The sequence below is a fragment of the Dermochelys coriacea genome, chromosome 4 (assembly GCF_009764565.3).
Source record: "Dermochelys coriacea isolate rDerCor1 chromosome 4, rDerCor1.pri.v4, whole genome shotgun sequence".
Taxonomy (NCBI): Eukaryota; Metazoa; Chordata; order Testudines; family Dermochelyidae; genus Dermochelys; species Dermochelys coriacea.
Window position 1 is genome coordinate 129,597,821 of NC_050071.1, and position 27,112 is coordinate 129,624,932.

Here is a 27,112-nt window from a genome sequence, read left to right on the forward strand (position 1 = left end):
AAACTTACAAGTGATCTTTTCCACAGTAACCATCCTACTTGGTTCATTTCTTCTCTTCAGTTCTTGCATGGTCTCGCCTCCCTCTTATTTCTGCACATGGTGCATATCTACACTCCCGGCTGTGCCATTCTGCTGACTCAGTGTGCTAGCAGTTATATGTAAAATCTGTTAATGTCCTGATCTTTGCAGTGCTGTATGTAGATTGATGCTCAGCGATCAGGATATCAGACATTTCTCTTAGCTCCAGGGATACAGAGGACAGCACCAAAAGAGAGCAAGACTGTGTTATGGGAAGGACTAAGACTCTGACTCTACAAAGATTTATACAGGGGCTGATGTTCATGAATTTGAGTTAGTGCCAATGGAAGTACTCATGCTGTATGAAGTATGGGCGTAAGTCCTAGCAGGATCAGGGCACAACATTCTTTGTTTGATAGGCCTTGCTGGACCGTTGGACTTGGATTTTTACATTTTTTTAAAAATGTTGTCAAGTTTCAACTAAATAATCCAACACACATAGAAAAACCATAGGCTTTTTATGAAAATGCTTCTGCAGCTCATTATCCCCCTCATTCACAGCTTAAATTTAAGTAACTCAGCACTAGTTAAGAACAAGTTTGGGCATTTCACCATGAAAGACATGGAAGAATTGCTATTCATTTATTTTCCAACATCTCTTAACAAGTTCCATGCCTTAAATTCTATTAAGATGTCAAATAATATTGCATTCAAAATAAGCGAATTATTAAATATTTCCCTTTTCCTAGCTGCATACTCTACAACATTTGAACCTGACAACAAACAATGGTGAACAAGTATGGTAACAGCACTATTTTATACTACTCATATAATGAAGGCTTGAATGTCTTTCAAATCTTATAAAAAAAGATAGTAATCAATATTCTGGGCAGACGGCCAGCATATGCAGCCTTTCCCATAAAAAAAAGACAACAGGGATGGCTGCAACTATGCTGACTCCTCCATAGCTAGTTATGTGCTTTCCCATTGACGGGAAAGCAGTGGCAAAAGAGTCTTCTGAAATATTATCTTTCATTCAGCGTTGGCATTCGTAGCTGGATAATATACATAGCTGTACCAGGGAGATGTGCTGGGACCCAGAAATTCAAAAATCCCAACCTGGCCTTGTCTATACAGCCAAACAGAGTTTAACAACAGTTGATGAACTTCACTGTGGCTGAATCAGACTGACTAACAATTTAGTCTAGACTGCGGTGACAGAGATAAACTGTTATAACTCAGTTAAAAGCCATGTTTTACTTCTGGACACTCTGACCTAAAATAATTAGTTTTTAAAAAATATAGTTTGGCCATTTATACCAAACAATATAACAAGTGCTATTTGACCACAAACAAGTTTAACAATTCTTAATAAACTCTGTTTTGGATGTATATATGGGGCCACTGACTTCTTCTGTGGCCTTGGACAAGTCATCTAATCTCTCTGCCTCAGTTTCTTCACATAGTAAAACAGTAGTTAGCTCTGACTTCTTCTGTGGCATAGTAAAATGAGGATATTACAATTTTCTCATCTCACAAAATTTTCACTGGGAATAACCTTTGTGAAACACTCTGAGCATTAAAGCACCATGTGATAGCTAATTATATGAGAGGCTTCCAAGTCTGTCACCCAACCTCTGTAGATTGTAAGCACTGTAAATGAGGGATCACATCTTTTTTTCTGATTTGTGAGGTGTTGGCATAGTTTTCCATGTTTCAAAATAAAATGGTAACAACAATATGTATTGTAATGAGAGAAGACAAATGCCAACACAGAAGAGACCAAGGACACAATACAAACTGTTCATGAAGAAACTGGGACTAAAGAGAATTCTAAAATTTAACTACCTCACTATATAAAAAAAAATGAAGACTGCCAGTGTTGATGTCCTATCTAATAATGAAGACCCCGACTCTGCAAACATTTATGCATGTGCTTAACTTGGCTCATGTAGGTAGTCATATTGAAGTCAAATGGATTACTTAAAGGATTACTCAAATATAGAGAGTTAAGCACATGCTTAAGTGTTTGTGAGAATTAGGGCCTACAAGGAAATGTTTTGACAGCATTTTTTTTTCTGTGTGCAAGTCAAGTGTTTGAGAGTCTACTCAAAAAATGTTTAATTTTAAACACTCACCACGTTTCTTTTCCTCTCTTTATAGTCAATGTTCATTTCCTTATGTTTCTCCATAGCAGTCTCTAATTTTTTCTTAAAATCAATGGCACATCTTAGACAACCATCATTTATTCCTGCTCTGGTGAACAACTACAAAGCAAGAGATATACATTCTTATTTTTTCTGCTACACACATCCCCAAGAAAAAAAAAATCTTGGTTTTCATCCATTTGTAACATGCCACGCAATAAAGCAGTTTGCTCTTACGCTAAGTAATCACTGGTGATCCCAATTCTCTCCTTTTACCTGAACTTCTTTCAAAAACTTTTTTTAACTGGGGTAGTAAGAGCTAATAGCAGCAGCTAGAGTCAACCAAGGAGTAGGCAGATGCTTTACAAGTTTTCCTCCATGAGTGCACCTCACCATACAAAATTGCTATCCCCTGCAACGGACACTTGAGCAGAGACTACCAATTGTGCTGAATGAAAAAGTGATTTTCTAATGTTGACTTAGCTCAAAGACATTCATTTTCACTTTAAACCTACCATATAGGCCATATTTAAACTGACATCTCCAAAAATGAAAAGCTTGTGCTAGGTAGTTTAAGCAATGTTGAATGCACTCAAATAAAAGTGATGCAACACTGACAGCCAGTTTCTAACTCAGATTTATATTTAGCCAATTACTACCACCCTGCCTGCCTCACATACTTATACCAATTACTTTTTCTCAGTTTAATTGGCTTTGTTTAGTTTTCTTCAGACTTTACCCTCCCCTACTTTTATTGCTTGTTGTTGTTTTTGCCACACGTACAGACCAAAGATTCAACACATAAGTACACATAAGCCTTTATTTTGCACCCAGATGCTGAGTTTGGTGCAGCCACACCATCTTTAGGCTTTTGTAACTTTTGGCAAGATGGTCTTTATGTGGGTCCCCAAATTACATGGTTTTATAATGGGTGTTAGCATTTTATGAAAGACAGGCTGAAAGCAAGCAGAAAAAGGGAAAGAGCTTTTTTTATTTTTCTTGGCAGAAATCATCTCACCTGAATCCAAGACTGCACAGATGGCAAGAATTTATTTCTGATGAGTTTGTGCGCATCTATGATATTGTTTATTATGGCAGTATTGTCTTCATTCTCATGCACTTTCACATCTGTTGAAAAGGGAGGAAAAAATATACAAGCATGGTATCGTTAGCATCTTCACTGAGAACCGACAATATAAGTGGAGATGGCAGAACATGAAACTTTCTAACATAACTGATCTCTTCAGCGATGAGTGACAAAATATTACTATGTTCAGCATTAATGCTAAAAATACTTAACCCAAAGACCAAAGAGAAAGAAGGGAAAACGCCTTTATTATGCTGAATAACTCTGAAAAAGGGCTGCTAAACCAACACAGCTTAGGCATCACCATACGAATCAAGGATATAATTGTAATGCAATAGTGACTAGAGGTTCCAATCAGGGATCTGGACCCTACTGTGCTGGGTACAGTACAAACAATGAAAACTTGGTCCCTGCCCCAAACAACAACTCTAGGAGCCTGATTTTCAAAAAGGCAGGAATGTAGTTACCTGTGCAAAAAATGCAAATGCCCATCAAGCTTTCATAATTCCCAGAGATGTATGCAGAAATGGCCAGTTATATATCTTCCTAGCCATTTACATGTGAAATTGTAGTTAACTGTATGTACATGTACAGTTTACAGTAAGGCACCAGACTTTTTAAAAATCAAGCATAAAGTGTACCTGACTTTTCTACAAATAACTCAACCTCTTGAAATGATATTAAAAATCATATTTTAAAATCCTTGCTATCAGCACTCTATTCACTATTTTATGATAAGTCTTTACGAAGTGTTGAGAGTTTGATTGTCATATTAAAAAATGTTTCCCCACTATAACTCAAGCATATTATTGTAGGGTCATGACTGAGGTAACTAATTTTAAAGAGGTAAGTGCTGAAAGCATTGAAACACCGCCTTCTTCTCCCCCTCCAAATAAAGTTATATATATCCTGCACACAGAATGCAAGCAATTCAGGATAGGAAACCTGTCTTATTCTAGGTGCTGTAATACATTAACAATGCCATATACTAAATCTTAACCAAAATAGTTGATTAGTACAATCTGTAAAGCATGTCCAACACAATCTGCATTGAAGGACGGTTACCACAGGAGTGGCCAGAAGTAGAAGGGGATCTTCTAGAAAGGGCTAAAATATAAAATATTAAGTTTTGCAGTTAATGTCTCACTTCATATACAGACATTCTCAAGCTGGCTGTGTGGTACAGTACTAGGTACCTGTGGAGATTTCAAGGTTGAGAGCGTATTTATGAGAACCAAGCCCATGGTTCCTAACAAAGGTTTCATAGTCGTCATCATCGGTGGCAGCAGCAATTATTTCAGCTTCTGAACATTCCCCTCTGTCTATTTCCTTTTGCTCAGGCAGCTCCAACTCTTCATTCAGGTCCCTATTTCTATCTACTATTAGACGTGGGGAAACAGAAGGAAGGTCCTTGCTGCAACAAGGCTGTTCATCATCCATTTGTCCAAGCAAAGATGGCTGGCGATCTGCTATCTGCATGGATAAGGAGGAAGTAGGTTTGTTCTCTTTAGCAGTCCTCTCTGTGACAGATTCTAACTCTGCATCATTCACAGTGAAGTCAAATGGATCTGGCATCAAAAGCCGGAAACAATTCTCCATCTCTGTCAGAGTGTCTTGGATTTCCTGGGACATTTCTGTCAGGAGATAATTGTTTTAGAATATGACTACATGCGATACAAAATGTCTACAGCTCAGAAGTGGAACAAACTCTCTTTCCCATTCCCCAGTATGAGGAGGCAATATAATGCTTGCAATGTAAGCATACCTGTCAAAGGGGTAATTCATTTATCTTTAAATCAGTAATACATTCCTATGCACATGGATCCTCATGCCTGCCTTCCACCCCTCCAAATGTCCCCCACATCAAACTAATAATATTCTTTGGTCTCAAGAGGCACAAAATAGAAACAATTCTCTTTCCTATCCCCTGAAAAATCTCAGAGCATCATCAGAGATGGCCTTTTAATTATTTCATAAAATATGAAGTAGAGCAGATGGACTGGTAAGGTTATTCTCAGCAACAACACCGGGTAATAATCCTACAGTCCTGGAAATTATGCTGTTATAGCTGGCTACTGATGCACCCACGAGTAACAACCCAGACACATTTCAGCTAAAAATGACTTTAGGAAACTTAAAGAGTCAGTTTTAAATTCCATGTCCATGCATAACTGTCCATAGCGCTCAGCCACACAAGTATTCATAGCGCACACGCAAAAAGTATTTGAAAGTGAAACCAACACTTAAAAACTATATGGTAAGAGTCTCCACACCACCCACCCACTCTCATTCTTCAGTTTTGTAGAAATTTGTTTGCTATAAAACCTTTGGTTAAAAAAACAGCCCGCCAGTACACACAGATATCCATGGAACTTTTGCTGGCCCCCTGATACCACGAACAGGATTCCTGCAGTGGTATTTAGCAATGCCTTTTGGAACACAGATACTCTACATGAAACACCTGAATCAGAAGATACTTAAATCACATGTCTAACTTTAAGCATGTGAATACAGCCGTTGACTTCAACAGGACTCTTCACATGCTTAAATTTACACATATATCTAAGTTCTTTACTGAATCAGGTCCCAAGACACTTAATTACCTTTTGTATCATCCCACGTTCTACCTGAACTCCTAGCACTACATCACTTGCTTTTTTTAACCCTACATTATGTCTACATACGCATTACTTTCCTCATCCGCTTCTACAGCCCATTGCCACTTGGATAGCTGCTTTCTTGGAGGCTGTATTTTATAGAGCATAATTCCTTAATAAACTTTAAAGTTTTCAAAACATCTCACCTTCCATTTCTTTTTCTGCTCTTTTGGCTTTCTCTTTGTAAATGTTATCTAATCGTTTCTGCTTCTCCTCCTCCCTTCTCCTTTCAGCCACAGTTCTGACATTTACGTCTTGAAAATCCACCTGAGGAGGAATTGAAAAAAAGTGTTATATTCATTGTAAGAAAGAAAGAAACACTCCCAATATTCCTGTCTTTGATGGAATATCCTCTAACACAGTGTCTCTCAAAGCTGGTCCACCGCTTGTCCAGGGAAAGCCCCTGGCAGGCCGGACTGGTTTGTTTACCTGCTGCGTCCGCAGGTTTGGCCGATCACGGGCTGCGGGAAGCAGCGCAGGCCAAGGGACATGCTGGCCGCCCTTCCTGCAGCCCCCATTGGCCTGGAGTGGCAAACCATGGCCAGTGGGAGCCGTGATCGGCCGAACCTGCGGACGCGGCAGGTAAACAAACCGGTCCGGCCCACCAGGGGCTTTCCCTGAACAAGCGGCGGACCAGCTTTGAGAACCACTGCTCTAACATCAGTAGGTCTCTCCATACTACTTCTTTTTATTGCCCCTTCTCCCAGAAACAACAACTATGGTAACTTTTTTTTTTTTATTAGTGACTGCTGAGAATCAAAGGCATTAAGAAGGGAAAATGAGATCATAGGAAGCAGAAGCCTGAACATTCTCTCTTCTGTCTGAGACCAAAGAGACGAATCTATATGTACAATTTATAATTTTGGGAGGCCCTCGCTTAAGTAATGGGGAGTGCAAAAACTAATGCTAGGTTGACCTATATAACAAGAATTTTAGAATAAAAGCCAAAATGGCTACTTGCACACGCTTTTCCCAATAACTTTGCATGGAAGGAAACCAACCAGTCCAGGAGCTAGCCATATCCTCTGCAACATGGAGTTAAATCACTGAATTTTGGCTTTTACACTAAACTTCCTGGCTTCGGTGGATTTTTCTCAAAATCTTATTTTTTATTTTACTCCTACTTTGTTTCTTATTTTTAAAAGCACAGAACACAATTTAAGTCATGCACCTTACAGTAGCTCCAACTACTGCTTTGATTTTATTAATTTTAAATGTTAGGTTTTTTTGCTTTGTTGTTTTAATTTGCCCATGAAAAGGCCTGAGAATTTAAATTTTTTTCCTTCCAAAAAATTATATTCTGGTGTGTAAATCTATGAGCTAGCACTAAGAAAAAGCTGAATTTTGGTTGCTTTGCTCTGGCACGTGTGCCAAAGGCGGCATGCGAGCTGATTTCAGTGGCACTCACACTGCCAGAGTCCTGGCCACAGTCCAGGGGGCTCTGCATTTAAATTTAATTTTAAATGAAGCTTCTTAAACATTTTAAAAACCTTATTTACTTTACATACAACAATAGTTTAGTTATATATTGAAGACTTATAGAAAGAGACCCTCTAAAAATGTTAAAAATGTATTACTGGCATGCAAAACCTTAAATTATAGTGAATAAATTAAGACTCGGCACACCACTTCTGAAAGATTGCCAACCCCTGCTTTAGACCTTATAGTTTAGTTACGAGACATCTCATATTGCAAGTTACTGAGTACCATCAACTAACTTCCATTAACTTCAATGAGAGAGACAAGGTAGGTGAGGTAATTTATTTTATTGGACCAACTTCTGTTGGTCAAAGAGACAAGCTTTTATGCCACACACAGCTCTTCTACAATGCACTAACTTCAATGCTAGTTTATATTGTAAAGTGCTATGCAAGGAATACTTAGGAACCATTATTCTCATGGAATTAGCAATCCCTCCCCAGATGCTAAATTCACATTCTGAACATCCAGATGAAATTTTCTTTGGTCATAATTGTTGTACATGAAACAAACCGTATTTCAAAATAAAATGATGTTTCTGAGATTTTGTTTTGCTGTGATGTAAAGACCACATAAGGTCCTCAAGATCATGTGCTTTAGATCACCGCCCTTTTTCACATGACTATAATTAATTATAGTAGGAGCGCAAAATCTGACACACATAATAAATGCCTGTATCATTTGGAGATCAAACTATAAGTGCGTAGCGAACAAGCATTCCATTTTGCTTCCTCCAAGACCTCTCCTCTACAACATTCACCTGTACTTCACTAGCCAGGGATCAGGAAAATCAGGTCTGTTCCTGTCCTGGATTTCACACACTGTTGTCCAGTCATGTGTGTTTGTCATTTACTCTCTGTGCAATCATTGGCACATTACTTAAACCCCAATTCAGCAAAGCACTTACACATTTGTTTGACTTTAAGCACAGAACTACTGAAAATTAAATTCTACTGAAGTCAGTGGGAGTTAATCACAAACCACAGGGCTTTGAGTCTAAGCACATGAACATACGTTTTTTGCTCCATCAAGGCCTTAATCTTCTTGTGAATCAAATTCTACCTTACCACACAGGAATGAAGTGAGACTTAACTAATATTTGTAAACTGCTTGAAACTAAGGGTGGTGTAGGCAATATTCCAGTTTTACAAAGTAACTGACACACAGAGGGACTTGCAATATAGTAAATTTAAGGGGGAAAATGGCATTTATATCTACAGCGAGACAAAGGCAGTTGCATGAATACACCTGATTTTGATACCCCTCATCAGTGTTAGTAGTTTTACAAATCAAATTTGCTTTTTAGAAATATTTCTTTCCCCACATTGTGTGTGTGGCTCTTTCAGTGAACAAAGAAAATTGTATACAGTGATGTCAGACATACAAAGTAAATAAATGGAAATAAAACCCAGAAAGTTTCCTCTGATCTTTAATTATAATAAGTGCATCTAACATTAGTAGGTAACATTTAAATAGGATTTTTGACTTGTGAAAAGGTTGCACAGTGAGCTAGTGACAATCAGAATTAGAACCCCAGACTCCCCAAATCCCAATCATGTGTTCTCATTGTGGCACCTCTCATGCAGCAGTTTCATCCTTACATAGGCCAGTGGTGCCCAAACTTTTTACACAGGAGGGCCACATAAAGCTAAGCACAATCTTGTGTGGGCCAAACAGATTCTACATATTTTAATAAGATTTAACGTCACCTGTATTGATTTACAGTATTGTCTATTTACACACTTGTGTGAATTAAAAATGATGTAAACATGACGACAAAAGACTAATGAATCAGCCATTAGTATATTGTGTTGAAGCAGGCTGCGGTTGTCATAAAATGCTCTGGTGGGCATTGTACTGCCTGAGGGCCGTAGGCTGGGCACCCCGATATAGGGAAAGAGCATCTAAAAAGCTAAAATACAATTACTCTATGTTAGCTCAGTGAGTTTGAGAAATTATGCTGGGTGTCGTTGTTTAGATCAGAGTTAGCCTCTGTTGGTCTTAGCAGTAGATGCCTTTTCCTTTGTGCTAGTCAGACCCCATTCCTTACGTATCCTAAAATTCTCTTTGCTTCTTTTACTATTACTGAACATTGAGCAGAGGTCTTTGTTAGAGCTGATGCAATCCTCAGATTAGTATAGAGAAGATACTGATTCGAAGTAGGGAGGTAGTATTACAATTATTTATAGCATGAGTGAGACCATTACTAGAATTGTGTCCAGCGCTGGTACCTATACAAATGGGAAATAAAACTACAAAGAATAATTCAAGGTCTTGAAAACCTGCTTTATAGCAAGACTCAAGAAACCCAATCTATTTAGTTTATCCAAGAGAAGGTTAACAGGCACCTTGATCATGGTCTACAGATACTGACATGTGGAACAGAAGCATTAGTAAAAGACTCTAATTTAACACAAAGGCATAAGATCCAATGTCAGAAAATTGAAACTAGACAGATTCAGATTAGAAATAACAGTGCTAATTGACAGTCAAGGCAATCAGCCATTGCAGCTACTTATCTTCAAATGTTGTGAAATCTCTGACTTAAAGTCTTCAACTCAAGGTAGGATGTCTTTTCTAAAAGGTATGGGCTTGGTGGAGTAAAGTTCTATGGCCTGTTATTAGTCAGATTATTAGACTGTCATAATGGCCTCTTTCTGCTTGGATAATCTATGAGCTGTCCACAGTGATGTCTAGTATTTTTCCTAGAACAGTAGTTATTTTAGAACCCCAAGAGATGTATGCGTAGTTCAAATTTCCTCCAATGTTACTTTGCATTTATCTGCCATTGTGTTACCTATTCACCGAGCTTGGGTATGCCCCTCTGAAGTTCCTCAGTATTCTAATTGTAACTAACCAAGAGTTTTGTTTCATCTCCAAATTCTCATGTCATCGTTCATCCTCTTTTACAAATTATTATTTACAAACACCAGTCCTAATACAGCGCTCTATGCCATCCCACTATTAGCCTTTTGCTATAATGAAGGTTGACCAATGGTGTTCTTAACTATCTGGTTTCTGATCCATGATAATACTTCTCTCCCTCCCCATCGCATGACTACTTAGCCCCTTAGTAGATCTAAAGGCAGGAAGCTGAAGTGAGACAAATTCAGACTGGAATCAAGGCTGAATTTTGAACAGTAAGGGTATTTAACCACTGGAACAATTTACCAAGGGATATGGTGGATTCTCCATCACTATCAAATTTTAAAATGAAGACTGGATGTTTTTCTAAGAGATATACTTTAATTCAAACAGGAATTAATTCACGGAAGTACTATGACCCGTGTGATACAGGAGGTCAGACTAATTAATCGCAATGGTCCCTTCTGACCTTATAATTTATTAATCTAGCCATACGTGACCACAGGCTTTATACCAGCTGGCTTCACCTGAGACAGAAAGAGCTAAACGTCATCCATGTATTGAAACACCAGATTGTACATCCCCTCTAGCCCACCTAATAAGTTATGTACCCACTGAACACGAAGGTTATTAAAGAAACAGAATCCTGAAGAACCCCAAGAGATCATGTGGCACTGAATGACTGTTCCTTTATTAATGAGATCCAACAGGATAGTGGCTAAAGAGTGAAAACTGATATTCCAGCATCAATAGAGAAAGGGTATATTTAATGCTCTGATTAGTAGCATATGAAGTAGTATATAAACTTTGCAAGACAGTTATTAGCGAAAAGGGGGAAAAAAACCAAGAAATACAAAATATATTATAGTGTCTCATTTCTTGTTACTGCCTTTGATTTACACCTCTAGAAAAATAAAATCTGTGTTGAAGTGAGCTTTAGGTATTGTAACACAAGGAAAGACCTACTCAAACAGGGAATTTACACTCTCTAACCTGAAGCAGTAAAATAAGACACATATTGTAGGAAAAGTTTACAGGTTGTCCTGTAATTTAAAAAAAATTAAAAAAGTCCTAAAGCAGTATGGAAAGAACTTAGGTTACAGGGAAGAAAAAAGCTTAACTGAGTATCTAAATTTCAACAAAGTAGTGACCAAGAAAAGCCAGTATTCACATTTGTCGAGAGAGAGAGAGACCTCAGCTTTGTTTCCAGCATATATCCCTTTATATTAGCTTACAGTGGAGAAATCAACATTTTCCAGAAATCAGCCTTATCTTTTTAAGTCAGAACCTAATGAGTAGACATGGAGAAGTAAACAAGCAAAATACCTTCTTGTTCTGTTTTAAGAAATGGTATCCTAGGGAGAGTTTCTTGTAGGCCTCTCCATATTTCTCATGCCAATCTTGAACAGATTTAATGGCTGTTTTTTTCAGTTTTTGTGCTACTTCTTTTGGTGGGGGAAGAGGCTGCTCATAGTCTGTTTCAATGGTGAGCTCCAAGAACTCTTGAAAATTTGAAATAATTAATGTCCTAAACTGATGTGACCGGGTGAAGAGCTCATCCACAATTTGAAAAGCTGAGAAGCGTATCTCTGCATGTTCTTGATTCAGCTGTGTCATCAGTAGACGATACGCACGGCTAATATGTTCGTCTGAAGTCCTTTTGAAAAGTAACAAACATTATCAACACAAGTACAACCACCAGTGAGTTTTTTGTCCTTTTACAGATTAAAAATATAGTTTAATAGAAAAAAAGGAAGCTTTCTGTTTTGACACGAGATTAAAAGATTTTTACCTCTGAAAAAATCACCCCCAAAAAACTCAATGGGAGTCTTTGGAGAAAACCCACCATCACTCATTATTCTATGAATATCCCTAAACTTTCAGGCAGCAATCAATTCCAAAATGTTGCTTAAAGCAAAAAGAAGAGTCTGGAAGAGACAAGACTAATGGGTCACTGTGACCTGTTTTTTATATGAAACAGTGTAAGATGATAAAATGCTAGCAAGAACAGCCCTATGAAATATGTTCCTCAACCAAAGAATTTAACCATGCTTCATACTTGCAGATTTTCTTTAGCTCTTTCATTTTCTCTGGATTCAATTGAGGATCTCCTGAGGTTGTGAGGTCCTCGACCAGCTGAGAAAGCTTTTGGTCCATCTGCAGAAACTCATAAAACAAAGATAAATAAGATCACATTTTATTTGCCTGGCATTAATATTTTGACTGGATTTTTTTTTTTTTAATATTTAACGTTTCCCAGGCCAGCAAATTTGGTATTCTGATACATTATCTGAAACAGTGCTTATACCCTCATCTTGACCTGACCAATTTTACTACAATGCTGTATAGACCGGGAGCATTTTGACAGGTTTCAGAGTCGCAGCTGTGTTAGTCTGTATCCACAAAAAGAACAGGAGTACTTGTGACACCTTAGTCTCTAAGACTGGGAGCTGATACACTTGCCAAAATCAACCACAAAGAACCTATGTGACACATGGCATAATTTTATGCTTTGGCGAAAGATGAGCAGGGAAGTTGTCGTTTCAGAGGGGGCAACGAACACGATTAAGATTCTACCCATGTTGACATGGCCAGCTCAAGAGCATTCCTGACACGACCCCAGTAAGCATATTGGGGCAGGCACAGCATTATTCATAAGATGGAAGGGGAAAAGACACCTGAAGCAGGAAGGTGGATATACAGCAAATGCCAAATATTTAGAGGGTCTTGGAACTGTAAGGACACTTCTTAGGGTGCATTCTATCTGCTACCCAAGATCCATAAACCTGGAAATCCTGGATGCCCCATCATCTCAGGCATTGGCACCCTGACAGCACCCTGGCTATGTAGACTCCCTCTTCAGGCCCTACGTTACCAGCACTCCCAGCTATCTTTGAGACACCACTGACTTCCTGAGGAAACTACAATCCATTGGTGATCTTCCTGAAAACACCATCCTGGTCACTATGGATGTAGAAGCCCTCTACACCAACATTCCACACAAAGATGGACTACAAGCCATCAGGAACAGTATCCTCGATAATGTCATGGCAAACCTGGTGGCTGAACTTTGTGACTTTGTCCTCACCCATAACTATTTCACATTTGGGGACAATGTATAACTTCAAATCAGCGACACTGCGATGGGTACTCGCATGGCCCCACAGTAGGCCAACATTTTTATGGCTGACTTAGAACAATGCTTCCTCAGCTCTCGTCCCCTAATGCCCCTACTCTACATGTGCTACATTGATGACATCTTCATCATCTGGACCCATGGAAAAGAAGCCCTTGAGGAATTCCACCAGGATTTCAACAATTTCCATCCCACCATCAACCTCAGCCTGGACCAGTCCACACAAGAGACCCACTTCCTGGACACTACGGTGCTAATAAGCGATGGTCACATAAACACCACCTTATATGGGAAACCTACTGACCGCTATTCCTACCTACATGCTTCCAGCTTTCATCCAGACCACACCACACGATCTATTGTCTACAGCCAAGCGCTACGATACAACCACATTTGCTTCAGTCCCTCAGACAGAGACAAACACCTACAAGATCTCTATCATGCATTCTTACAACTACAATACCCACCTGCTGAAGTGAAGAAACAGATTGACAGAGCCAGAAGAGTACCCAGAAGTCACCTACTACAGGACAGGCCCAACAAAGAAAATAACAGAACGTCACTAGCCATCACCTTAAACCCCCAACTAAAACCTCTCCAACGCATCATCAAGGATCTACAACCCATCCTGAAGGACGACCCATCTCTCTCACAGATCTTGGGAGACAGGCCAGTCCTTGCTTACAGACAGCCCCCCAATCTGAAGCAAATACTCACCAGCAACCACACACACCACACAACAGAACCACTAACCCAGGAACCTATCCTTGCAACAAAGCCTGTTGCCAACTCTGTCCACATATCTATTCAGGGGACACCATCATAGGGCCTAATCACATCAGCCACACTATCAGAGGCTCGTTCACCTGCGCATCTACCAATGTGATATATGCCATCATGTGCCAGCAATGCCCCTCTGCCATGTACATTGGCCAAACTGGACAGTCTCTACGTAAAAAAATAAATGGACACAAATCAGACGTCAAGAATTATAACATTCAAAAACCAGTCGGAGAACACTTCAATCTCTCCAATCACTCAATTACAGACCTGAGGGTGGCTATCCTTCAACAAAAAAACCTTCAAGAACAGACTCCAACGAGAGACTGCTGAATTGGAATTAATTTGCAAACTGGATACAATTAACTTAGGCTTGAATAGAGACTGGGAGCGGATGAGTCATTACACAAAGTAAAACTATTTCCCCATGGTATTTCCCCCCCCCCCCCCAGACGTTCTTGTCAACTGCTGGGAATTAGCCCACCTTGATTATCACCACAAAAGGTTTCCCCCTCCCCGCTCTCCTGCTGGTGATGGCTCATTTTAAGTGATCACTCTCCTTACAGTGTGTATGATAAACCCATTGTTTCATGTTCTCTGTGTGTGTATATCAATCTCCCCTCTGTATTTGCCACCAAATGCATCCGATGAAGTGAGCTGTAGCTCACGAAAGCTTATGCTCCAATAAATTGGTTAGTCTCTAAGGTGCCACAAGTCCTCCTGTTCTTAGGGGCGTGATCCACTTGTAACAGGGCTGCTTTGCTTCTCAGGCCTCTTCGCCCGGCGGCAGCGAGGGCCAGCCATGGTATCCCCCAGCGATGGAGGAAGCCAGCGCCACCCAAGAGGCCCACCCCACCCAGAGGCGCTGGAAGCAGGGGCGGCCCCAGCCCCGGGCTTGACATGGTTTCCAGCTTATACAGAGCCTACAGTTTGGCTCGATGGCTCTGGGCACGCCCCGGGATACAAAACCAGCCCCCTCCCCCTCAGCCTCCCCTAACTCCCCGCCGGCCAGAGAGGCGCCACATACCGTCGCTCCAGCCGACGCTCCGCGCGGACCGGAACCGGGGCGCTGCCGCCGCCTCCCCTGACCTCGCTTTCAGCACGCCAAACGCCCGCCCCGGCGGGATGACGTTCCGGAACCGTCACTCGGGCGCGCCTGGTCCCCGCACGAGACGGGCTGGGCCTGGGGGCGGGGTCTCAGAGAGGTAGCGCCGAGCGCGCGGCCCCGCCCCATGGCGCTGCCTGGAGGGCGCGGGCCGGAGGGGGGCGCGGAGCCGCTGACGGCGGGGCGGGGGGAGTACGGGACATAGAGCCCCCCCCGTGGGCTAAGGGATCAGAGACCCCAGGGCGACGGGTGTAGGGGGCACGCAGCTGCCCGTGGGCCAAGGGCCCAGGGACGGGGGGGGGTGTAGGGGGCACGCAGCTGCCCGTGGGCCAAGGGCCCAGGGACGGGGGGGTGTAGGGGGCACGCAGCTGCCCGTGGGCCAAGGGCCCAGGGACGGGGGGGTGTAGGGGGCACGCAGCTGCCCGTGGGCCAAGGGCCCAGGGACGCGGGGGTGTAGGGGGCACGCAGCTGCCCGTGGGCCAAGGGCCCAGAGACGCGGGGGTGTAGGGGGCACGCAGCTGCCCGTGGGCCAAGGGCCCAGAGACGGGGGGGTGTAGGGGGCACGCAGCTGCCCGTGGGCCAAGGGCCCAGGGACGGGGGGGTGTAGGGGGCACGCAGCTGCCCGTGGGCCAAGCGCCCAGAGACGCGGGGGGTGTATGGGGCACGCAGCTGCCCGTGGGCCAAGGACCCAGGGACGGGGGGGTGTAGGGGGCACGCAGCTGCCCGTGGGCCAAGGGCCCAGAGACGCGGGGGTGTAGGGGGCACGCAGCTGCCCGTGGGCCAAGCGCCCAGAGACGCGGGGGTGTAGGGGGCACGCAGCTGCCTGTGGGCCAAGGGCTCAGAGACACAGGGGTAAAGGGGGCACGCAGCTGCCCATGGGCCGTGGGCCCAGACATGCTACTGCTCAGAGTGGTGAGAGTATGGGGCATGGAGGGGCCATGACTGCAGAGATGGCAAAGGTGATTGCGGCGACCCTCAGCAAACAAGATGCACCGGGGTCTTGTTGTCAGAGCAGGCCAGGTCCGAAAGTAATTACAAGAGGATATTTCACCTTGCAGGGATTTTGGCCCTTTGAGTGTCTTCAGAAGAGACTAAATTCATTCAAAGGGGAAATTCTGCCAGGGGCAGAGGATGAATTTCTTTGCAACGGGGATCAGATAGGGGGATTTTCTTGCACAACTTCAGGTTGAAAAACTTCAAGGTCTTTGGAGTTACGGAAAAGAAATGAAAATCATTAATTCTTCTGGTGTCTGATACCCTTCCACCATACTAGACTCCAGCCCCAGTTATTCCTGCTCCGTATTCCATACAGTTCAATTGATCTTTAAGTCACACTGCATTAATTTACAAGCTGCTGCCTACAATCTCCATATTGTGACTAACACATTATCTTCTGTGATGTTCATTGCTGAGATTCATCTAGCTCCACCATTAATTTAATTTAGACAACAACCATCCTATCAACAAAATTAAATACTGAATCTGGGGACCTAGCACAGTAATTTTTATGTTAAATATTTGCTGAATAATGTTCGACATACAGCAATGTAAACTACTCTCTCTGGTGCAAATCCCAGCCCCCCAAGAAAGCTAATGCAGAGGAGTTGAAGCAAAGAGGAGAAAAACAAGTGCATGTTCACGGTTCTGTACCCAGCCCAACCCCATCTCACTTTTGCATTGTAAGGTGAATTTTCTTGTGCAGACTGTAATGAAAAGATATGGTCTGTAGGACTGCTGCATGTCCAGTAAATTGAAAGGCAGTCTCAAATGGGCCTTTAGAGCTGTTATCAACTGTCAAGTTAGAGATGGGAATAAACAATGAGATTCAATCTAGTCAATCTCCCTGCCACTTCAGGGCTGTTCCCTACCATACATTTTGTCGTGCTTAGTCCAGTCTGTCATTCTTTGATGCAAATAATGGGGCTTCTGTTACTTCCTTTGGGAAGCTGTTCCACCGTTCAAAAGACTTTTATGCATCAATTTGAAGACTGTGTTGGGATTACAGGATTTTTGTGATGAAAGGGTTGTTGCTGTGTGGCCTTTGGAGACTAGCACAGTTTACATATAAAGTGAGTTACGTATCCTGATTAAAGAAAGAAAAGATAGTTTATAAAAAGTAATCAGATTTTTCACATTAAAGTCTGTGTTTAACTGCTCTCATACAGTGCCTTTCATCTGAAGATCTAAAAAGATCTTATGACCATTACTGTAAACCTCTCAACCCAGAGAGAGTTTGATATCCCCATTTAATCAAATAAAGCAAATGAGGTATAGAGAGGCTACGCAGTAGTTTTCAAACTTTTTGTATTGGTGACCTCTCACACAGTAAGCCTCTGACTATAGTCCCACTTATATATTAAAAATGCAGGGAGTAATTTAATGGGGGCTCTTGAATGTCAGCCCCAGGGAGCTGACAGCTCACAACCACCTTGCGACCTCCTGAGGGGTCACGCCTCCCAGTTTGAGAACCGCTGGGCTAATGGGTCTAAGCATACACAAGTCCAGCTCAAGTCAATGGGAGCTGTTCAGACAGCAGTTTTATCACTTCTGAAAATCAGGTCTCTAATAAGTGACTTGTCTAAAGGTTGAACCAGGTGATTAGTGGCAGAGTGGGAATGGAAAGCAGAATGTTGACTCCCAGGTCTAAGCACTAGGGTCTGAACTTTATAGAGCCATGCACTCACCCACTGTGATCAGTTATTTTCTGCATTGCTTGTTTGTAAATTTACAAAGGTTTGATCCATTGGACTGAGCATAGGCCTGGGGAAAATGAATTCTTAAATTCTGATCCTGGCTCTGGCACTAGCTTGTGTGGAATAAAGCCAGTCATTTAATCTCTCCGTGTCTCAGTTTCCCAACCAGTAAAATGCAATGCAAATGTAAAAACTATTGAGGTTGTTAGCTATTAGAATCCAGGGCAGCTGGGTAGCTCATACTGTATGTGGCTATTAAATCTCACAAAAATTCCAAAAAACCACACATGCCCAGGATTGGGTTATTAAGGGTGTCTGGGGTGTGGAGTACATTTGCCTACACCCTAACAGAACTTGACTGATTTACTTTTTTTCTCTCCCTTCTCATTCCACACATGTTCCATAATCTTGCCTTTTCCCCCTTATTTGTTGCACAGATTTTCACCATTAGTTACAATTAGTAGGTGGTCAGGCAGTTGCACCTCTCCAAGTTACAGTACACATTGAGGATACAGCACATACTTCTCTCTTGTATAAGTGAAAAACATTAATTCTGCTACCACTGTTGACCAAATCACTTAATGGCTAGTGGTCAGTTAAAAATTCATTCATTTATATTAAGAAAAAAAATTAAACCTGCAAATTATGCCCACTGCGTTTCCCCAGGTTCCTGTCATAATTGCCTTTGATTTCTCCTCTTAAAGAACATTCAAAGATGCTTACTAAGAAAAAACATGGCAAGGGATGTAAACTCATGCTTCAGACTATAAGCCAATCTCTAACTGAGGAAGTTACAAAAAAACCTTTCCTTATGGACAGATTATTCCATAACTGTTTCTTCCACCTTCCTCTGAATCAGGTGATACTAGCCAGTGCCAGAGAGAATACTGGACTACGTGAGCCAGCAGTATGGTGAAAAATAGCTATTCTTATGTTTCATTAATTTGTGCTCCACCCACCTGTTACAGCTTGTTCGTATGCAAATTAGAAGTTCCCTAGATAGGGACCATCTTTTTTACTCTGTGTACATACAGCACTCTGCACAATGAAGCCTCAGTGCTGCAGGTGGGGGGGAAGGGGGGGCACTACGCACTTCTGTAATGCAAATAACAAGTAAGAACTACTTAAGAGATGAATAGGAGATGTGTATTATAACTAGAGCCCTACCAAATTCATAGCTGTCAAAAACGCATCAGGGACTGTGAAATCTGGTCTCCCCCATGAAATCTGGTCTTTTGTGTGCTTTTACCTGGCTGAAGAGCAGTGGATGCTGGCTGGCCGCCCAGCTCTGAAGGCAGCGCTGCAGCCAGCAGCAGCGCAGAAGTAAAGGTGGCAATATCATACCATGACACTGTTATTTCTGCACTGCTGCTAGCAGTAGCACCGACTTTAGAGCTGGGCTCTCAGCCAGCAGCTGCAGAGCTTCCTGCAGCCAAGTTAGGTTCCTAGAGGTGGGTCTGACCCGGGACTGGGAGATGCCCTTGCAGGAGAAGAGGAAGTCCCATCCCTCACCAGCCTGCCCAGGACTTGCAGTGGAGCCCTACGTATGGTAGGACCCCTCGGCCAGGGTGCCCCTGGTCCTGGCCCTGCCCCTCCCTGGCTCTGGGCCCAGCACACAGGGGTGAAAGGGGCCTTGAGCCAGCTGGCTGTGTGTGTGTGGTGGGATGACCACGGAAACCCCCAACCACAGCACTCTGGGTGGTCATTTACGTTATCCACCCTTAAGGCCAAAAAGTGAGGACCTCCCATACTATGCCAACCTCACTTCTGTGCTGCTGCTGGCAGTGGTGGTACCTGTAGAGCTGGGTGTCTGGTCAGTAGCCGCTACTCTCTGGTTGCCCAGCTCTGAGGGCAGCACTGTCGCCAGCAACAGTGCAGAAGTAAGAGTGGCAATACCGCAACCCCCCAACAATAACCTTGCTTCCCCCCCGCCCTATAGTCCCCTTTTGGGTTGGGATCCACACTGTGAAATTTCAGATTTAAGTATCTGAAACTCTGAAATTTATGGTTTTTAAAATCCTATGACAGTGACATTGACTAAAATCAACTGTGAATTTGATAGGGCCCTAGTTATAACTAAAGAAAAGCTGTGGTATCTGCTTATAGATTCCAAGGCCAGAAGGGACCGTTTTGATCATCTGGTTTGACCTCTTATATAACACAGGCCCTAGAACTTCCCCAAAATAATTCCTTTTGAACAAGAGGTAAAGCATGCAATTATGATTTAAAAGTTGCCAGTGAAGGAGAATCTACCTTGAGCCTTCATAAATTATTCCAATGGTTAATTACCCTCACTTAAAATGTACACCTTATTTCTCAACTGAATTTGTCTAGCTTCAGCTTCCAGTCATTGGAACTTATTGTCTTTTTGTCTGGTAAATTGAAGAGCCTGTTATCAAATGTTTGTTCCCCTGTTATGAGAGAACTGGCTTTGATCTAATTCACACCTATCTTGTGCACTTAGTCCCCATACGCTGGATGTGAGGACAGCACAGCATCTGGAAAAATCTAGCCTTGCTTAGGCAGACAAAAACAACTGCACAGTTGCAGCGTGTTACTAGCAAGAACAGATTCATGAGAAGGGGCAGTGATGTGAATGCTGGGTGCCTGTGTTTGTAAACTTGATTGTGGGTGCCTCTGTAAATTCCTTACTGGAAGTGGCTTTTGTGATGAGTAGAAAATATGAATTTTTATGCTGTTGTTAGGGATATCCCAGCCTATTAGACGTTATTATGAATGCTTTGTTTTGAGTTACATATAAAAGAGTTTAGTTAGAGTGTGCTTTGGAGAAGTTTGAGAGGATTTCTACAAGCCAGGAAATGGGCGTCAAACAGCTAGAAGAAAGGCTGGCCACCAGAACTCTGCTGCTGAATCTATTGATACCATCTCATACATAGGGTAACTATATTTGGGGTACTTCTAGACTATTGCTAGTTTTGATGTATGATTTGTGCTCAATAAAACAAGTATGTTTGAGTGGAAACATTCTTGTGTGTACCAATCATTTATCAGACAGAGGTGCTGTGTCCCCCACTGATTTATTTCCTGACACTGTCTGGAAATCAGAGATTAGTTACCACAGCTTTGAGTTCAGATAGCCACGGGGAAGACCCCCTGTAGGTACTGTGATCAATTCATCCCTTAACTTCTCTTTTTTAACATAAATAGATTGAGTCTCTCTCTCTACGCTATGTTTTCTAGTCCTTTCATCATTCTCATGGCTTGTGCATACCGGAAGTGGACACAGTATTCCACCACCAATCACACCGGTACCAAATACAGAGGTAAAATAACCTCTCTACTCCTACGCAAGATTCCCATCTTTATACATCCAAGGACTGCTTTAGCCATTTTGGCTACAGCATTGCACTAGGAGCACATGTTCAGTTGATTATCCACCACGACACCCAATTTATTTTCAGTGTTCCTGCTTCCTAGCATAGAGTCCTCCATGCTGGAAGTATGGCCTACATATTTGTTCCTAGGTGTATACATTTACATTTAGCCATATTAAAACACATAGTGTTTGCTTGCACCCCGATGACCAAGCAATCCACATCACTCTGTATCAGTGACCTTTCCTCTTCATTATTTACCGCTCCCCCAATCTTTGGCTCATCTGCAAACTTTTTCAAGGATGACTTTATGTTTTCTTCCAGATTATTGATAAAAATGTTAAATAGAGTAGAGCCCCAAATGAATTCCTATGGGACCACAATAGAAACACACCCACTTGATGATGATGCCCCATTTACAACTACATTTTGAGAGCTACCAGTGATCCAGTTTTTAATCCATTTAATATTAATTTTATGTTTGCAGTGTTTGTACAGCTGTGTTGGTCCGAGGATATAATAGAGATAAGGTAGGGTAAGTAATATCTCTTGTTTGACCAACTACTGTTGGTGGAAAGGACAAGCTTTTGAGCTTCACAGAGCTCTTCCTGAGGTCTGGAGAAGCGAACCAGAGTGTACAAGCTAAATACAAGGTGGAACAAGTAGTTAAACACAAGGTGTTTGCACATGTTGTGGGAGACCACTTAAAATGAAGAGGGCAGTTAATAATGCTGCAATCATAGGACAATGAAGGGTTAACATCCTGTCACCCATGGTCTAACACTCTTCACAAAAAGAAAAGGAGTACTTGTGGCACCTTAGAGACTAACAAATATATTTGAGCATAAGCTTTCGTGAGCTACAGTTCACTTCTTCGGATGCATTTGGTGGAAAATACAGAGGGGAGATTGATATATACACACAGAGAGAACATGAAACAAGGGGTTTTATCATACACACTGTAAGGAGAGTGATCACTTAAGATGAGCCATCACCAGCAGCAGGGGGGAGGGAGGAAAACTTTCCATGGTGACAAGCAAGGAAGGCTATTTCCAGCAGTTAACAAGAACATCTGAGAAACAGTGGGGGGGGGGGGGGGGGGGGAGAAATAACATGGGGAAATAGTTTTACTTTGTGTAATGACTCATCCATTCCCAGGCTCTATTCAAGCCTAAGTTAATTGTATCCAGTTTGCAAATTAATTCCAATTCCGCAGTCTCTCGTTGGAGTCTGTTTTTGAAATTTTTTTGTTGAAGAATAGCCACCCTCAGGTCTGTAGTCGAGTGACCGGAGAGATTGAAGTGTTCTCCAGTTGGTTTTTGAATGTTATAATAATTGACGTCTGATTTGTGTCCATTTATTCTTTTACGTAGAGACTGTCCATTTTGACCAAAGTCCATGGCAGAGGGGCATTGCTGGCACATGATGGCATATATCACATTGGTAGATGCGCAGGTGAACGAGCCTCTGATAGTGTGGCTGATGTAATTAGGCCCTATGATGGTGTCCCCTGAATAGATATGTGGGCAGAGTTGGCAACGGGCTTTGTTGCAAGGATAGGTTCCTGGGTTAGTGGTTCTGTTGTGTGGTGTGTGGTTGCTGGTGAGTATTTGCTTCAGAATGGGGGGCTGTCTGTAAGCAAGGACTGGCCTGTCTCCCAAGATCTGTGAGAGTGTTGGGTCGTCCTCCAGGATAGGTTGTAGATCCTTGATGATGCGTTGGAGAGGTTTTAGTTGGGGGCTGAAGGTGATGGCTAGTGGCGTTCTGTTATTTTATTTGTTGGGCCTGTCCTGTAGTAGCTGACTTCTGGGTATTCTTCTGGCTCTGTCAATCTGTTTCTTCACTTCAGCAAGTGGATATTGTAGTTGTAGGAATGCATGATAGAGATCTTGTAGGTGTTTGTCTCTGTCTGAGGGTTTGGAGCAAATGCAGTTGTATCGTAGAGCTTGGCTGCAGACAATGGATCGTGTGGTGTGATCTGGATGAAAGCTAGAGGCATGTAGGTAGGAATAGCGTGCCACACAAACTTCCTCGTGGCTGGACTTTACAAAAACTAGACAAGCCATTTACAACACACACTTTGCCTCTCTACAAAAGAAAAAGGACACTAAGCTATCTAAACTACTACATGCCACAAGGGGCCACAACAGTAGTTCCCGTAACCCACCCAGCAATATTGTTAATCTATCCAACTATACTCTTAACCCAGCAGAAGAATCTGTCCTATCTCAGGGCCTCTCCTTTTGCCCCTCCACCCCCACGAACATGATACAGTTCTGTGGTGACCTAGAATCCTATTTTCGACGTCTCCGACTCAAGGAATATTTCCAACACACCTCTGACCAACATATTAACCCACAGAGACCTTCCTACCAACACTACAAAAAGAAGGATTCTGGGTGGACTCCTCCTGAAGGTCGAAACAGCAGACTGGACTTCTACATAGAATGCTTCCGCCAACGTGCACGAGCTGAAATTGTGGAAAAGCAGCATCACTTGCCCCATAACCTCAGCCGTGCAGAACACAATGCCATCCACAGCCTCAGAAACAACTCTGACATCATAATCAAAAAGGCTGACAAAGGAGGTGCTGTCGTCATCATGAATAGGTCGGAGTATGAACAAGAGGCTACTAGGCAGCTCTCCAACACCACTTTCTACAAGCCATTACCCTCTGATCCCACTGAGAGTTACCAAAAGAAACTACAGCATTTGCTCAAGAAACTCCCTGAAAAAGCACAAGAACAAATCCGCACAGACACACCCCTGGAGCCCCGACCTGGGGTATTCTATCTGCTACCCAAGATCCATAAACCTGGAAATCCTGGACGCCCCATCATCTCAGGCATTGGCACCCTGACAGCAGGATTGTCTGGCTATGTAGACTCCCTCCTCAGGCCCTTCGTTACCAGCACTCCCAGCTATCTTCGAGACACCACTGACTTCCTGAGGAAACTACAGTCCATTGGTGATCTTCCTAAAAACACCATCCTAGCCACTATGGATGTAGAAGCCCTCTACACCAACATTCCACACAAAGATGGACTACAAGCCGTCAGGAACAGTATCCCCGATACTGTCACGGCTAACCTGGTGGCTGAACTTTGTGACTTTGTCCTGACCCATAACTATTTCACATTTGGTGACAATGTATACCTTCAAATCAGCGGCACTGCGATGGGTACCCGCATGGCCCCACAGTATGCCAACATTTTTATGGCCGACTTAGAACAACACTTCCTCAGCTCTCATCCTCTAATGCCCCTACTCTACTTGCGCTACATTGATGACATCTTCATCATCTGGACCCATGGAAAAGAAGCTCTTGAGGAATTCCACCATGATTTCAACAATTTCCATCCCACCATCAACCTCAGCCTGGACCAGTCCACACAAGAGATCCACTTCCTGGACACTACGGTGCTAATAAGCGATGGTCACATAAACACCACCCTATATCGGAAACCTACTGACCGCTATTCCTACCTACATGCCTCTAGCTTTCATCCAGATCATACCACTCGATCCATTGTCTACAGCCAAGCGCTACGATATAACTGCATTTGCTCCAACCCCTCAGACAGAGACAAACACCTACAAGCCATCACCTTCAGCCCCCAACTAAAACCTCTCCAACGCATCATCAAGGATGTACAACCTATCCTGAAGGGCGACCCATCACTCTCACAGATCTTGGGAGACAGACCAGTCCTTGCTTACAGACAGCCCCCCAATCTGAAGCAAATACTCACCAGCAACCACACACCACACAACAGAACCACTAACCCAGGAACCTATCCTTGCAACAAAGCCCGTTGCCAACTCTGTCCACATATCTATTCAGGGGATACCATCATAGGGCCTAATCACATCAGCCACACTATCAGAGGCTCGTTCACCTGCGCATCTACCAATGTGATATATGCCATCATGTGCCAGCAATGCCCCTCTGCCATGTACATTGGCCAAACTGGACAGTCTCTACGTAAAAGAATGAATGGACACAAATCAGACGTCAAGAATTATAACATTCAAAAACCAGTTGGAGAACACTTCAATCTCTCTGGTCACTCGATCACAGACCTAAGAGTGGCTATACTTCAACAAAAAAGCTTCAAAACAGACTCCAATGAGAGACTGCTGAATTGGAATTAATTTGCAAACTGGATACAATTAACTTAGGCTTGAATAGAGACTGGGAATGGATGAGTCATTACACAAAGTAAAACTATTTCCCCATGGTATTTCTCCCTCCCACCCCACCCCCCACTGTTCCTCTGATATTCTTGTTAACTGCTGGAATTAGCCTACCTTGCTTGTCACCATGAAAGGTTTTCCTCCTTTCCCCCCCTGCTGCTGGTGATGGCTTATCTTAAGTGATCACTCTCCTTACAGTGTGTATGATAAACCCATTGTTTCATGTTCTCTGTGTGTGTGTGTATATAAATCTCTCCTCTGTTTTTTCCACCAAATGCATCCGATGAAGTGAGCTGTAGCTCACGAAAGCTTATGCTCTAATAAATTTGTTAGTCTCTAAGGTGCCAAAAGTACTCCTTTTCTTTTTGCGAATACAGACTAACACGGCTGCCACTCTGAAACCTGTCATTACACTACCTTGTCTTTCTCATGTTAATTTATATCATTCTAGTTTTTTAATCAAAATGTCATGCAGTACCAAGTCAGATGCTGTACAGAAGTCTAAGTCTATTACATCAACACTATTTCTTTATAAAAAGTTTGCCAGGATCTATAAACCCATATTGATTGGCATTAATTATATTACCCTCCTTTATTCTTTATTAATTTATTCTTGTATCAGCTACTCCATTCTCTTGCATGGGATTGATGTCCTACAGGATAAGCTCCTTTGTCTACATCTATATTTATCTATTTTATGCATACTGGCACTAGGGCAACCTAGACGAGTTGGAAAATCCATATAAATATTTAATGAAAAATGATTTTGGTAACAACTGAACAATGTTGAAATGGTATTTTCCACACAGTATTTTAACCGTGTTTTAATCCCCATAATTCTAATTTACATTTCCTTTCCATATAAATAGATTGCTTTCGCAGTATTGAAAGTGCTGCAAGTTAAAAGTGTTAGCTGAATATTTTGTGGATTTTTCACACCATCTTTCAAATTAGCTACTTTTTTAAGGTAGAAAGGAGCTCCATGATTTTGCCTCAATGATTTTCAGATCAAATATGCTCAGTTTACAGGTAAGATTTTTTTCTAATTGTCAGCTCAGCAGATACAGCCTGGCCTCTGAAAGTCAAGCTGCATCCTTTCCTTTCACTCTTCACACATCATAAAAGGAATACTGGCCAAGTGATGATGTCATTGACATCTGGGAAACCCCAAGGCCTCCAGTGCGGTTGCAAAGGTGTAAATAGTTAGTAAACAATTCTGTGGATGGTGCACAAGATGGACAAGAACCCAGCTCCTTCACAAAGAAGGTCTTCAAGGCCAACAAAATTAAAAACTAGCAAAAAAATTGTCTTTTTCTCCCACCAAAATCAGCAGAAGTTACTTGGATTAGAGTCACTTTTCAGAGTAGAGTTGCTCTTTTGGTGTGAAAAGTATAGTAATTCAAACTAGTATCTGCATCACAAGAACCACAATCACAGTTGGTCTCCTTGATATTTCTCTCAGAAGACAAACAGGCCACAGAAACTGAAGCCAAGATTTTCAAGCTTGTCATTTTGGGTGCTTTACTTTTTAGGTGCCCAATTTACGATGCTTTAAATGGTCTCCATTTTCAGAAAATTCAGAGCACCTACTCACTGAAATTGAGACATCTGAA

The 27,112-nt window shown here is 42.4% G+C and overlaps 1 protein-coding gene across 3 annotated transcripts in view; it reads right to left on the reverse strand.

Annotated features, from left to right (window-relative positions):
- The window catches only part of UVSSA (UV stimulated scaffold protein A), a 103,419-nt gene extending 87,994 nt beyond the window's left edge, over positions 1-15,425 (reverse strand). The window contains exons 1-7 of one of the 3 annotated variants that reach the window (XM_038399924.2): positions 15,197-15,425; positions 12,313-12,410; positions 11,580-11,910; positions 6,056-6,176; positions 4,449-4,886; positions 3,184-3,293; positions 2,157-2,285 (exon numbers count right to left, since the gene is read on the reverse strand). In XM_038399924.2, the coding sequence (XP_038255852.1) occupies positions 2,157-2,285; positions 3,184-3,293; positions 4,449-4,886; positions 6,056-6,176; positions 11,580-11,910; positions 12,313-12,410 (1,227 nt within the window). In that variant the 5' untranslated portion in view covers positions 15,197-15,425. Of the gene's footprint in view, positions 1-2,156; positions 2,286-3,183; positions 3,294-4,448; positions 4,887-6,055; positions 6,177-11,579; positions 11,911-12,312; positions 12,420-15,196 lie in introns of all 3 variants that reach the window. The other 2 variants (XM_038399925.2, XM_043512671.1) reach the window with 2 other exon arrangements.
- Positions 15,426-27,112: the final 11,687 nt, after the last annotated feature.